The sequence below is a fragment of the Balaenoptera physalus genome (assembly GCF_965194825.1).
Source record: "Balaenoptera physalus genome assembly, chromosome: 3".
Lineage (NCBI taxonomy): Eukaryota > Metazoa > Chordata > Mammalia > Artiodactyla > Balaenopteridae > Balaenoptera > Balaenoptera physalus.
The window spans coordinates 5,913,881-5,927,526 of record NC_138890.1 but is presented as its reverse complement, the minus strand read 5'-3'; the positions used below and the strand labels follow the sequence as shown (position 1 = coordinate 5,927,526).

General features: G+C 62.4%; 1 protein-coding gene across 7 annotated transcripts in view; it reads right to left on the bottom strand.

The window, feature by feature from the left end:
• Positions 1 to 2,365: 2,365 nt before the first annotated feature.
• Positions 2,366 to 13,646, bottom strand: part of EVI5L (ecotropic viral integration site 5 like) — a 29,776-nt gene continuing 18,495 nt past the window's right edge. Inside the window, exons 11-21 of one of the 7 annotated variants that reach the window (XM_082455579.1) lie at positions 11,448 to 11,501; positions 10,544 to 10,576; positions 9,369 to 9,509; positions 6,385 to 6,630; positions 5,317 to 5,368; positions 4,839 to 4,979; positions 4,602 to 4,757; positions 4,369 to 4,515; positions 4,194 to 4,289; positions 4,018 to 4,113; positions 3,647 to 3,861 (exon numbers count right to left, since the gene is read on the bottom strand). In XM_082455579.1, coding sequence (XP_082311705.1) covers positions 3,782 to 3,861; positions 4,018 to 4,113; positions 4,194 to 4,289; positions 4,369 to 4,515; positions 4,602 to 4,757; positions 4,839 to 4,979; positions 5,317 to 5,368; positions 6,385 to 6,630; positions 9,369 to 9,509; positions 10,544 to 10,576; positions 11,448 to 11,501 — 1,242 coding nt within the window. In that variant the 3' untranslated portion in view covers positions 3,647 to 3,781. Of the gene's footprint in view, positions 4,114 to 4,193; positions 4,290 to 4,368; positions 4,516 to 4,601; positions 4,980 to 5,316; positions 5,369 to 6,384; positions 6,631 to 9,368; positions 9,510 to 10,543; positions 10,577 to 11,447; positions 11,502 to 13,646 lie in introns of all 7 variants that reach the window. The other 6 variants (XM_082455576.1, XM_082455578.1, XM_082455575.1 and 3 more) reach the window with 6 other exon arrangements.

Genomic DNA, 13,646 nt, shown 5'->3' with positions numbered 1-13,646 from the left:
AGGCGGGCCTGCAGCTGGGTCCAGGGCTCATGAAGGGCATTCCCTGCCTCCTGGATGGACCGCACTAGGAGGGCCTGCAGGGAAGGAGCAGCCTCTCCCAAAGCTGGGTGGGAGATCAGGGAGTCCTCACAATGCCCACTCCTCTCCAGGTGCCCTCATCATGCCCCTCTGTGCCTCCCAACCATGGGCCTTGCCTTTCATCCCAACTTCGGGTGTCCTCCCCAAGCCCCTCCAGCCAGGCATTCTTGCCTGTGTCCCAGAGTCAAGGGTCCTCACCAGAGCCAACCAATGTCTTCACTTGTCTCCCCCAGTCAGAATTCCTTGCCGTCCCACAGTCCAGTCACCCTGATCCTGGACCCTTTAAGCCCCAGCGCAGGCTCTTCTTTCCAAGTGCCCCTGCCGGAAATGCACCCCTTACGCCTTCCCTCCCTGAGGGTGTCATGCTTCATACCAAGAATGATGGAGGCCCGAGGGGAACCACAATCCCCGGGGCAGGTAGAAGGACAGAGTGGGACCCTGTGTTGGGCCCTCAACCCTATCTCTGCTCCTAGACCCAGTCCCTGAAGCCAGGTTCCTGTCAGACAGGAACCACCAAGTCCTGCCTGTCCCCCACCCCAGAAGCGGCTGCCTCCCAACCTGGGGTCTGAAGAGACATTGGTGCTGTCGCAGTGGGACACTGCCACCTCCACCCCTGGGAGCCAATCAGTTAGGTGGCAAACTAGAGAAGTTCCTTTTTTTTTTTTTTTTTTTTTGGCCACACCTAGTGGCATGTGGGATCTTAGTTCTCCTGACCAGGGATCGAACCCATGCACCCTGCATTGGAAGTGCAGAGTCTTAACCACTGGACTGCCAGGGAAGTCCACAGAGGTCCCTTTTTAAGCTGGGCCCTGGTGAGGACCCAGGTGTCCTTGTTTCCAGATGCTGAGACAAGCCCAAGGGTATGGGCTGACTCCTGACATGCTGGGCAGCCAGGGCTCCAAGGCCAGCCCCTGTGAGGGTGCAGGGCAGAACCTCAGACACTTCCCCCAAGGCCGTGCCCCCTCCTGGCAGCCAGCCAGGTGGAATTACCCGGTGGCAGCAGGACAGGCAGACAGCAACTGCCAGGGTCTCAGTGTTAAATCTGTGTGATGGGAATGATGCACGGGCCCACAGGAGCTGTCGTGGGAGGGAATAGAACTGGGATTCGGCTGTCCTGGTGCATAACCAGTGTCCTGCCCTGCCGCTTGGCAGGTATCAGGCAGCAGAGTGGGGGACAGTTGGTGGGTCCACACTGGGTGTAGAGGGTAGGGCCTGGTTGGCACCTATTAAATGTCTCCTCCTAGGAAGCCTTCCTTTGCCATTCCTGGCTCTGTCACCCCTGTGCTAGCTGGGACTCTGCCTCAGCTCCATGGGCAACCCCACAAAGGATGCTGCCTCTCTGGGCCTTCTTCCCCCAGGGGAACCCCCACTGCCTGGCTGTTTTGCCTCTGCACTGCCCCCCAACACTGTAGTCTACCTGATGGTGCCCCTCTCACTTAAGCCCTCCACGGCTCCCCACCGCTCTTAGTTCATAGTGCAAACTCTTTCTCCTGACTAGAAAAGCCCCTTCCCGGTCTGGCCATGCCCACTCTCTCCTGTTCCTTCTTCACAGACCTCATGTGCCTCCTGCTGGTCCTTGCGACGTCTCACCGTTATGCTTCTGCCCTTGCAGATCCCCCCCCAACACCTCCTCCAGGAAGCCTTCCCTGATCTCCTTACACATTCGTCTAGGCACTTGCCACACTACTGTGCAGGTTAATCCCCGCCCCCACCCCAATGTCTGTCTGCTCCACTACACTTGGAACCCCTCAGAACCAGGCACAGTGGAGCACCCGGAAGGCCTTGGGCAGTGGGTGCCGAATAAACCAGATCCTGAATCTTCCTGAGGCCCTAAGACCCTTCACTCCTCTGTGTCTCTCAGGGGAGGCCCCAGCTGAGTCACCCAGGTGGGAAATCATGGCCCATCCTCCCTCCCCATCTCCAGAGCCACCCTCCTGAAAATGCCCTCCTCTAAGGGTCTGTCCATACGCCTGATGTCCCAGGTCCTTGGTGACTCGTTCCTACAATACTAACCGTCTCTTCCGACGCCCACACTTACGCTCACACTGTACGTGTGAATGTCCTTTCCTCTCCCACGCGGCACCCGACCTGGACAGCCTCTTTGGCCCCCCGCTACTGGCCTGCTATGATCTCCACCTCTGGTTCTCTTAGATGGTGGGAGGCTCCCAAGGACAAGGACAGCCTGCTCGCTTCCCTGCTGCTTCACTGGACAAGGGGCCGGGGACCCATGGCTGTGGTGATTCCCCTACCCCAAGGCCTGCCCCGCTCAGCATCCCTTGTCTGTGACTGTGTAAATACACTTTATTTTCCATCTTTCCCGCCTGGGCGACATGTGGAGTGTGAACAGGCAGTGTGCAAAATGGTGGTGGGCAGTGTGGGGGGCACGTGGGACAGCCCCTCGGATGCCCACCCTGGTCCCCAGGCTTTGTTACACTGAGGAGTGGGCGACTGGGAAGGGGGTACTGGGCATGGATCCCCACCCCAGGAAGTGCCGGGGAGACTGCTTGTGATGCTGCTCTAGGCTCCAGGAGCACCGAGAGGGTCAGCCCGAGGGGCGTGAGGCCCCAGGGGGTAGGGGTCTGGGGGCATCGTTGGATTTTGGCACCGTTCTTGGTTCTGACTCAGCAGAGACCACGGGACCACCATGAGCAGGCGCGGGGAGGCAACTCACCTGGGAGGCCTCCTCCCCTGGGGCCTGGCTCTGGCCAGAGAGTGGGGCCGGGGATACTGAGAAGGAACGGAAGTGGAGGCTGGGGACCCCCTGGAGAGGAGGCTAGCCTGGGTCGGGGAGCCCCTTCATCACTGGCCAGGCTGGGGCGATGGGACTGTCACAGAGGAAGATGTGGTGTGCTGGGGAGAGGGGGGTCTCTTCACTTCCTCACAGCTGCTCTGGCCCCCAAGAAGCAGGGACAGACACTACCCAGGCCCTGGCTGGTTCCGGCTGGCCACTCACACCCTGCGCGGCCCTGCACACAGTAGGGGGGGCTTTGGTTTCTGCCGCAGGGGCCACAATGCCTGCACCAGGCAGGAAAACCCAGCCTGGCCATCTGTCCCCAGAGGCCAAGGGTCCCGTGGGTGGTTCCGGGTGGTAACGACAGGCCTAGAGCGGCCTCTTCTTCCTCAGGCCTCCTCTAGCTCCTGGGTCCTTCCCAGCCGGGCCACCCTTGTCCCAGAAGGAGGCCAGCTAGGAGGGGGGACGTTCCTGCTCCTCCAGTCCTGGGACCCCTGGGTCCTCCCCTGCCCTGGCTGTTAAGAGGGGCAGACCCTCCAGGTAACTGGGCCCAGAGGGGTACGGACCAAGATGGGTAAACACTGCTGGGGAGAGTGGGCCTGCCAGGGGACTCAGGATCCCCAGACTTCGGTCCCACCCTTTGCGCCCTGCCGCGCTGGTCCTGGCCCTCGGGGTGGGCGGGACCACCGAGGGCCTGGAGTTTGTTAAGTGCGGGCGGCGGCGAAGGAGCGGGCAGGCGGCGGCCCCGGGCTCCGAGCACGCGGGGCACTGCCTCAGTTGTCCAGGCCCTGGCTGTAGGGTGCGGCCAGCTCGTCGGCATCGCTGTCTGAGCTGCCCTCACTGTCCTTGGCCGGCCGCTCCAGACGGCGGAAGAAGCGCGCGTCGCGCGGGGACAGCGGGTAGAGCGCGTCCTGCAGCGCCGCGCCCACGCCCACGCCGAGCAGCTCCTCGTCCGACGACGGCAGCGAGTCCTCATCCAGGTGCCGCGCCAGGCCGAGCCCATCGAAGGCCAGCGGGTCCTCGAAGGGCGGCGGGCCCTTCAGAAGCCGCACCTGGGGCGGGGGACCCGCGCGCTGGAGGCGTGGACCGACGTACCCACGGACGGAGTCCGGCCGCCGGGCCCCCTCCTCTCCCGCTCCCCGAGGCGCCGACTCCCGGCCCGTCACCGGCCGAGGACACCGGGGCTCTTACGCCCCTCCCGCGCTCACCTCGGCTTTCAGCTCCTCGATCTGGTCCTTGAGCTCGCGGATGTACTGCGACGAGTCCGAGTGGTTCAGCTGGCCCTGGATGCGGCCCTCCTCCCTCTGCGGGCGGGCCAGGTCGCCGGACTTCAGCGCGGGGTCCCGCCGCGCAGCCCGGCCCCAGCCCCGGCCCCGCCGCTTACCTGGATTTCCAGCTCGGCGATGCGCTGCCGCATCTCGGCCACCGCCGCCATGCTGTCCGCCTCCCTCAGGCGCACGGCCATCACCTCCTCCTTGCTCTGGGGGCGGGGGGACAAGCGGTCAAGGGGCGCGGCGGGGCGGGCGGGGGCGCGGGCGCGGGTGGGGGGGGTGCGACACCTTGCACTCGGCCTCCGCCTGCTTGCGGCGGCTCTCGCTGAGCTGCGTCTGCAGCCCCTTGTTCTGCGCCGCCAGGTACTGCAGCTTCTCCTGCAGCGCCGCTCGCTCCGCCTCCACGCGGTTCAGCAGGTTGCGGTGGATGTGGTCCTGGGGGCGGACGGGCGGGGGTCACGGCCTCGCCGCGGGGCCGGCCCCGGGCTCCGAGTCCCCTCCCCAGGCGGGCAGCGGCCCACCTGCGTCTCGAGCTCCACCACGCGCTGCCGCAGCTCGCGGCCCTCGGCCAGAGCCTGGGCCTCGCGCAGCCGCACGCTCATCAGCTCGTCCTGCAGCTCGCCCACGACCAGCTTCCGCGGGGACTCCTTCCAGCGGCCGCCGCGGGACAGATGGGCCTGCGGGCAGAGGTCGGCGGTCGGCCTCCGCCTGGGAGCCCCGAGGCCGCTTCGTGCGCGTCGGGCGAGGCCCTCCCTCACCTGCCAGGTGTCCGAGAGCTCCTGCAGCTGCAGTTTCAGTTCCCGCGCCGAGGCCACGGCCTCGCCCTCCCGCACCTTGAGCGCCTTCAGCTCCTCCTGCAGCCGCGCCACGTTGTTCTCGTCGGGCAGCGAGCTGTTCCTCTGCGGGGAGAGGAGCGGTCAGAGCCCAGGGGAGCTGCGCAGCCACGCGGCCCTTCCCGCAGGCCCCACGCCCCGGCTCCCCTCTCCTCTGCGCTCTGCCTTGGGCGGCCCGGCTGGGAGAGGGCGCACCCTGGACCCCAGGATGCGCCGGGGGAACAAGGACCAGGCCCCGAGGGGAGGAGACCCCGCCCTTGCCGCCCCGGCTGGACATCCTGGTCTGTAAAACCGGTGTAATAACAGCACCTGCTCTCTGGCACGACTGGCCTAGGGCAACCCCCTCACACCATGTGACTGCTAGTAACACTGGGTGGGCTGGGAGAGGACGGGCGCTACCCACCTGGGAATCTGAGATCCACACCCTCCGGGCCCAGACCCGGGACCTGGCCCAGCTGGAGCAGAGAAGACCGTGGATTTCAGCACCGTCTCCCTGGGGATGCACTGAGGGCCGGCTTAGGCCCTATCCTGGCCTCCCAAGGGCTCAGTGATGAGAGATTCATGCTCCAGCCTCTTGGACCAAAAGCCAACTCGCTGCATGAGGTTCTCCCTGACCCTTGTTTGAGTCTGGGAGTTGGGGTGGGGGGGTGGTGGCAGACCTACTGGGCCCACATTTCCCTCTGATGTGGAGGGAGAGGGGTGGGAAGCCCAGCTCTGGGCAGGCGGGCAGTTGGGGACCGAGAGGCCGATGGCCCCATGCAAGGCTGTGGCAGAGACACCCCACCTGGGAGGGCACCCAAAATAGCGCAGCTTGGAGGTGGGGGGCATGGCTCCTGCCAGTGGGTGAGTGCTGCCCTCTGGTGGCCGGGGCACCTCCCTTCTGGCAGCGCACTGGGAATTGAGACAATAACCGGTGTGGAAGGAGCTGGGAAGGGACCAAGAGGCCTGGTGCCCCCTGCAGGGCTGCAGGTGGGAGAGGATGGCCCCCTGGGTGGTGTCTCCATGGAGGGGAGCAGCCCTGATAGGCCTGGGCCTTGGCCTTCCCTTCCCCTCTCTCCAATCCTGGAACCCAGGGCCTGAGGGGGACACATACAGCCCAGGGAGCCCATGAAGGCCACCGCACTGGTAGCCTGGTGCCTGACACATGAGGGCGGGCACACCCCTTGTGGAGTCGTGTTGCTTTTTGTATGCTTGTGTGTGTGTGTGCGCATGCACGTGTGTACCTCCAGGGCTTGAGAGGGTCTGAGGGTGAGGGGCCCAACTTCCCATCTGCCCAGACCCTGGTGTGGAGACCAAGGAGAAGGAGGCAGGGGCCGAGGGAGGTGCCCTGAGCTCCGTGGGGGCTGCTGGGGCAGGGGGCTCTGACTCCAGGGCCTGTCCCACTGGTCCCCCTGGCCGCCCCTTCTCCTTGGCTAGGGCCTCTTGTCACCTCCCCTTCCCCAGGGTTCCCCCAGCACCTGCCCAGTCGCACCTTCTCCATGTCTAGAACCTTGTCCTGCATCTCCCGCAGGGCCCCCAGAGTCTCGGTCTCCCGCAGCCGTGACTGCTCCAGTTCCGTCTCCAGGTGGGCCACAAAGTCCTCGGTGAGGCGCGGGTTATCCTGGGGGCGGGCAGAGGGCTGCGTTGGGCCCCAGGCTGTGGCCAGAGGTGGGCAGCCTTCCTGCCAGCCGGCTGTGGGCCCAGGCCTGGCCCCACCCCGTCCACCTCCAGGGCCGGGCTGTGGGTGGAGAGGGGGGTGAGGAGAAACTCCGGATCCGCCGGAGGGGCTGGATGCCAGGGGGGCCCTGATGCTCTGTGCCTAGGGGTCCTGGGAACAGAGGGGACTTTCCATGGCCTCAGGATGCCATGGAAAGGGACACCAGTGACTGGTTCCCAGGATCACTGGGATGAGGACGGAGGGTGAGTTCTCCGGGGACCCCTTCCTGCTGTGTGGCCTGTGGCCTAACCACAGGGTGAGGGTGGCATGGGGCAGATGGGGAAAGAGTTTGCTGAGACTCCTTTCTTGGTCAGTGCCCAGGGGCTTCTCAAAGGTACGCTAGGAGTCCCAGGGGTGATGGGTGGGCCCAATAAAGAAGACCTGGCCGTGGGACTTCCCTGGCGGTCCTGTGGTTAAGACTCCGCACTTCCACTGCAGGGGGCACAGGTTCGATCCCTGGTCCGGGAAATAGGATCCCGCATGCCGCGTGGCGCAGCCAAAACAAAACAAAACAAACCTGGCCAGTGGGGGAGGGCAGCCCCTGGGGTCAGAGTGGGGCCTGCATCTTGTTGCCTGGGGAGCCTGGCAGGGCAGCTGCCACCCTCTTCCCCCACTTGCCTAGCTGCCCAGGTCTGCTCGCTGCCCTTGACCACTGGGGGTCTCTGAGGCCCATGGGTACCAGTGGCTCTCCCTTGGCTCAGAAGGGCTCCGGGCCCCATGCCAACCTCTTGCCAGGCTGCACCTCCTCCAGGAGCCTCTGGAGACCGTGCTCAGGGGCTGCACTGGCACCTCCCGCACTCCCTCCCTCTGCCTGCAGCGGCCTCCCTGCCTCACCCAGCTCTGATCAGGCCCTAAAGGCCAGAGCTCAGAGGTGGCAGGTGAATGTCTCTCTGACTGGCCTGAGAGGGTCATCATGCCATGGGCGGGGTTAGCCCAGCCTCAGTTTCCCCACTGCCCTGGCTGCTTTAGAGCCAGGTGGGGCTACAGCACTCGAAGTTGCGGGGCAGGAGGTGGATGCAGGTGAGCAACGGTGAAGTTCCACCCCCCTGTACCTGGGCGCGAAGAATCAGCTTGCATCCCTCAGGCCAGGTCTCCAGGCCTGGGTGAGGGGGCCCTCCTCAGCGAATGACCCTTCCGTCTCTCTACCCACTGTTTCTTGAGCACCCTGTGGTTTCTCCAAATCAGGGACCCCCTCTCCCCCGCCCCCAGCTCACTGCCAGGCCCTGCTGGGTTCAGCCCTGGATCGCAGGGAGCCTGCAGCATCCTTCCCTGCCCCTCTGGGACCTGCGCTCGGGCATGCATGCTGAGTTTGCAGGCTGCAGCTGCTGGTGGGTTGCCACATAAGGCAGGCAGCCTGCTGGGTACAGCTGGAGGAAAGTTCTGAAAGCCCTCTCTGGGAGAAGCGGACTCTCTGCAGTGCTCCAGCACATGGGTCCTCCCACTACCCATCCGAAGTTCATGACCCCACAACAGACTTGGGCTGCCCCCTCACCCCCATCCCACCGGCTCAGACTGGTGGGCACAGGCCAGACCCTCTTCCGAGGGCAAAGTGCTGGGCGCTGGAAGGGGTTACCCTCTCCCTTGTCCCAGCTCCTGCCCTGCAATGGCTGGCCCCCCTGGGGAAGCCCTGAAACTGAGTTCCCCCTAAAGCTGAGCTCCCCTGCCAAGCTTAGGATTAACCTCTCCATCCAAAACTTTACTGCTTTTCTGTGCCACCCCTCCCCCCGTCAGGATTGACAAGTTTCAAAGAAAAGGGGGGATTGAAACCGAGCAGGACCCTGTGGGGCCTTCCCGGGTACAAAAACCCTTCGGTGTCCCCGTTGCTTGTTTGTAGAAAAAGGCTTTAGTTTCCTAGGCCTTCCCTGAGTTCCAGAGCGCAGCAAGCAGTTAATGATGAGGGCGGTAGGTCACAGGACGCCTAGGTCCTCCTGAAGGGACACAGATAACCGTCTGACACGGATCTTTGAGCTGTTCTGCAGAAACTGAGAGCCCCAGCCAGGTGGCAGACAGTGACTGCATGCTGAACACAAGCACGTGCACGCCAGACTGGCTGGAGCCAGAAGGCTGATGCCGGAGATTCCTGAAGCATCACCCTGTTACCTCACCACCAGCCAATCGGAAGGAGGTCCATGAGCTGATGATGCATCCTAGGACCCTCTCCCCTAACACCGTCTTTAAAAACCCCTGCCTAAAAGCCAGTGGGGACTTTATGGGTTCCTTTGAGGAGGAGCTGCCTGTTCTCCTTGTTTGCAATAGATGCTTTACTTTCCTCCGCCACAACCCAGTGTTGGTGGACTGGCTTTGCTGCATGTCAGGTGAGCGGACCCGGGTTTAGTTCGATAACAGCCCAACAGCCCTTCAGACCCTGGGGAGACACCAGGGCTCCCCCAAGGAATCACAGCCCCATCAGTGGAAGGAGGGGTCCCGGCAGGGACAGCTGGTTCCCAGGGGCTCTTGTGCTGAGGCTGGGGGCCGGGGAGGGTGACTGCTTTCCTCTCAGTGTGGTAGGCCAGACACCCTACTGGGGGGTGGGAAACGGAAAACACGGGATCCCCCCTGGGTGTGGGGCAGTTCGCTGCTGAGGGTGGGGGAGAATCTGCACTGTGCTCTGGGTCCCCTGCCCCCCAGCAAGGAACAGGCGGGCCAGGGGCTGAGGCAGGGCTGATTTGGAGCCATTTGCTCAAGAGCCCTGCAGGCAGCTGGGCACGGGGCGTGGCCTGGCCCGGGGGGGGGGGGGGCCCGCCCACCCAGCCTGCTACCTGCTGCTCCTGCAGCTGCCGGATGGTGCTCTGTGCCTTCTGCAGGTCCTCGGCCGCTGAGCTGCACTGCTGCCGCACCACTGCCAGCTCCCGCTTGATGACGTAGTTCTCCTCAGCCTCCTGCGCTCGTGTCACCTGCCCCTGAGCACAGCGAGGACAGGGGGCCGTGACCCTCTGCTCACACCCCAGGCAAGGCCCACAGAGGGTGGAGGTGGGGCGGAAGGAAGAGGGGTGAGGCCTCCCACACTCAGAGCCTGGGATGGGGTGCCCCACGGGGCCTGGGGATGGGGGGACCGGCAGGAACAGGACACTGGGAGGAACCTGGAGGAACACAGCCACCCGGGGCCCAGGCTCTGGCTCTCAGCCTCTGTCCCAGGTGAGGAGAAAGAAGTCCTTATCCAGGGCACATGGCACAGCAGAGGCTGGGCTCTGCTGGTGACGCTGGGGATGTGGGGGTAGCCAAGGGCCCAGAGGCTCAGGGCTGGCTCCTTAGGGCCAGGTCGGGGGGTGGGATACACCTCTCCCGGGGCCTGCTCCAGTCCTGGAGCCCGGGACTTCCACCTGCCCGAGGCCCCCCCAGCCTCATCCCTTCAGCCCACCCAACTTAGGCCCCCCATTCCAGGCTCAGAGCCACTAGGTAGTGGGCAGAAGCTTCCAGATAAAGCCATTCAAGATGAGGCAGCAGCAGAAGCAGGTGAGTGAAAGAAGATGGCAGGCCTTGCAGGTGGGAGCAGAGAAGAGCGTGAGGGGCCAGAATGGGTGTGTGTGTGTGTGTGTGTGTGTGTGTGTGTGTGTGTGTGTGTGTGTGTGTGTATGTGTGTGTATTGCAGAGGCTCAGCCGTGCACACACCAGGGCCTGTTGCTGATGCAGCCTCAGGGTCCCCGAGCCCTCTTGGGTCCCCACCTGTGTCCCCTGGAGGGAGGAAACCTGTGCATGTACGTGTGGGTACACTCACAGATGCGCCCACACGCACCACGCGTTTACACGCATGCCCCCTCCCCCAGAGGGAAGCCTCCGTCTCCCGGGAGAAGCGGTCCCCAGTCACCCCCATGCGCAGCTCCAGGCCTGCCCCCCTCACGCCCCGGGGGATGGCAGTGGCCAGGGAAGAGGTGGTCTGGTGGTCATGTGCGGGGACCAGGAAGAAGTGGGAGCGGGAGACGAAAAGCTACAGTACCTGGATTAGCCTATCAGCCAGAGCAGCGCTCTCCTACCCGGTGGAGGGGTTCCGAGCGACAGGGGGAAGAGGCAGAGCAGGAGGCGCGGGGACAGGAGAGAGGGAGAGACAGACAAGAACCACTTGTCACTAACGCAGTGGACTGCCTCTAGAAGCAGGGAGAGAGGAGACCAGAGAACCAGAGAACCAGCAGGAGAGGACCCAGAGGAAGACCAAAGCCAAAGCCAGCTCCGTCCTGGAGAGGGGTCTGCGTGTGAGTGGGGAGGGCGGCGTCACTCATGGGGGCCGCCAGGCGGGGGCCTCACTCGTGAGTGAGGAGGTGCCATCCGGGGAGGGGGCAGGGGAGGGAAGCACTGGGCCCGGTGGGTGCATTTTAATTTGGAGGCAAAGCGAGAATCAAGGCTTTGGGGCAAGGGCAACAAATTCCACCTACTCCCTGTGGTCAGCGGAGGGTCAAGCAAGACTGAGCGGGGAGCTGGAAGTAGAGGATCCCCGTCTCTACTCCCATCTTTAAAAACAGGTTGGGGGCCAGGGTCAAGGCTATGGCACCCCCTCCAGAGTGCAAGGCCGCCCCCTCCTCCCCCACCCTGTCTCCTTTCTTTTGTCCGAGCAGCCCGCACCCAGGCAGCCCGGGAGGGCACCGGGCACAAATGGATTTCCATGTTTGCAGTTGACAGGGTTATAACTCAATCCCTCCTCAAGCAAAGTTTCGCCACAGTCCCAAATTTATACAGCAGCCCAAATCTCAGTGGGGCTTGTGGTGGGGCCTCTGGGATTTACGCCACAGGCTTTGGGGTGGGGGTGCGCGGCGCCCGGGGCAGGAGGCTGGCTGGCCCTCTGGCTGCTGGGTCCTGCTTGGGGCTGGGAGGGTTCGGTGCCACAGGCTGGTGGCCGCACCCCTCACCTTCTCCAGGGTCTCAATCCGCTGCTTCAGGAGCCGGTTCTCTGTCCGAAGCCTCTATGCGGGGAGAGGGGAGAGCATGTCAGAGCCCGCCTCCTGCTCCTGTACACACAGAGGTCTGTCCCTTCAGGGCTAGGCCACCTCCAGGCAGGACGGCACCAGTGTCTCATGCTCTGGGTCAGTGATTCCAGAAAACAGTCAAGGCCAATTCCCGTTCGGAATGGTCCACCAGGTGTTTTTTTAAAAACAAACTCTGGTTCAGTAAAAATAACGTGATCACTTTGGTAGCTATGCACTATGTGTGCGGGGGGTGGGGGGCTTTGGGGGCGGTGGTCCCTCCTCCGGAGTCTGTTTCTACCCCACGCTTGAGCCTGTCAAGGGCCAATGTGACGCCTCCCACAGGGTAAAGGCCTCTGTGTTTTGGGGGAAGCCGCTCGCAGACAGGCCCCACCCCTCACTGCTCCACTTGGAGCGCCAGGGTTGAATTCTCAGAGGACAAACTCAGAGTCTGGGTCCAGGGGACGAGGTCTTGCTGAACACATGCTTCTTTCAGTTTGACAACTACATTTCCGCAACCCACTGAGAGCCAGCTGTACCCAAGAGTTGTCACTTTCCCCGGGCTGGGGTTCTGGAGATGGTCTCCTTGCTTCCGCCTTCCATCCTGTGCTGGTAGTCTTGGTTACATATTTGTGGTTTTAGGTTCCCTCACAGCCTTTTGGGAAGCAGGGGAGGTTCATATCTGCCTTGCACCTAGTTTCTAACTACGTACCCCTTAAGCAGTGGGTATAGAAATAGTTTTGATCGGCGGATTAGTGAGGGTCCTGCTTCCCTGCGGATCACACAGAACATTGCCTGGTTTCTACCGGGGGAGAAAAAGGTGATGGAAACACCCAGAACACTCCCAGGAAGCAACTGTGGTCAGAGAGAATTGCAGACTTGATTGATGGGCACTGACTCATTTCATGGGAGGGGAAACTAAGTCAGAGGCAGGCAGTGTCTTGCCCGAGGCTCCCGGCTCGCTGGGGTCTGGGGTCAGAGCCGTTGCCGGCACAGGTCTCTGTTGCTCATAGGGATCCAGAACCAGAGTCCTGACCCCCACCCCTGGAATGTCTGCCCCCTTTCTGGCCTCAACGCATTGATGCCACAAGCTCAGCCATCCCTGGAGGAGCTGGATGTGCCGACCAACAACTAACCACTCTCCTCTTCCTCCCAAGGGAAAACCAGACAGAGAGTGAACAAGGACTACAGGGGCCTATGTACTAATCACACTATTAAATTTTTTTTTTCTTTTTTTGCCATGCGGCATGCGGGCTCTTAGTTCCCCAACCAGGGATTGAACCTGTGGCCCCTGCAGTGGGGGCGCAGAGTCTTAACCACTGGACCACCGGGGAAGTCCCTTTTTTTCTGTATTTTTGATGTTTTGACATCCTGCGGCGTTGCTAATCCTGGAGACACTGCCCCTCCCAGGGCTAGCTAACTCCTAGGGAGAGTAGACAACCTGCCTGCTAGCTTGCCTTCCACAGGCAAACCAGCCAATCCAGAGCCCATGCCCCCACCCACCTCCCTTATCTAACTCTCGCACACCACGCTAGTATTTCCCCTGCTCTCAATTGTTCCAGGACAGCTAGGAACCACCCCTATAGCCCAGAGCCTGGAAATTATTCAAACTAGCCAATCCTGAACTCTCTTGAACTTGCCTACCCTGCCTCGCCCATCCCTTCCTGTGGAAACCACAATAAGGGCTCTGGCCCATGCTTTTCTTCTTCTGCCTCCTGACCCACCCTGGTGCTTCCCCATGTGGCCCTGCGTGCAGAGGTGTGCCCCCTCCTGTGAGTAATAAACTCTTCTTTTGAAGGCAGTTGTCTCTGTGTCTGTCACCTCACCATACCTGATTAAAACAAATCCCAGGTACATTTTTAAACAGGCAAAAGGTGCAAGGGCACAGGGCAGGGTCAGGGGAGAAGGCATCTGCCCTGCCCTTGGGCACGCAGTCTCCTCTCGTTATAAATTTCCAGGCTGGGCATGTGGTTTAAGGATCCGCTGTGTCCCTCCCTACTGCTGAGCCATCATGGTCACCATATGGCAGCAGGCCCTTGTCTGTGCATGAGCAAAACATACACGTTTGGACTGGTGCATCAGTAAAGCTGCCATTCCTGAGAAAGGGAGATGCTTAAAAATTCAGGACACAAGACTATTTCTCAA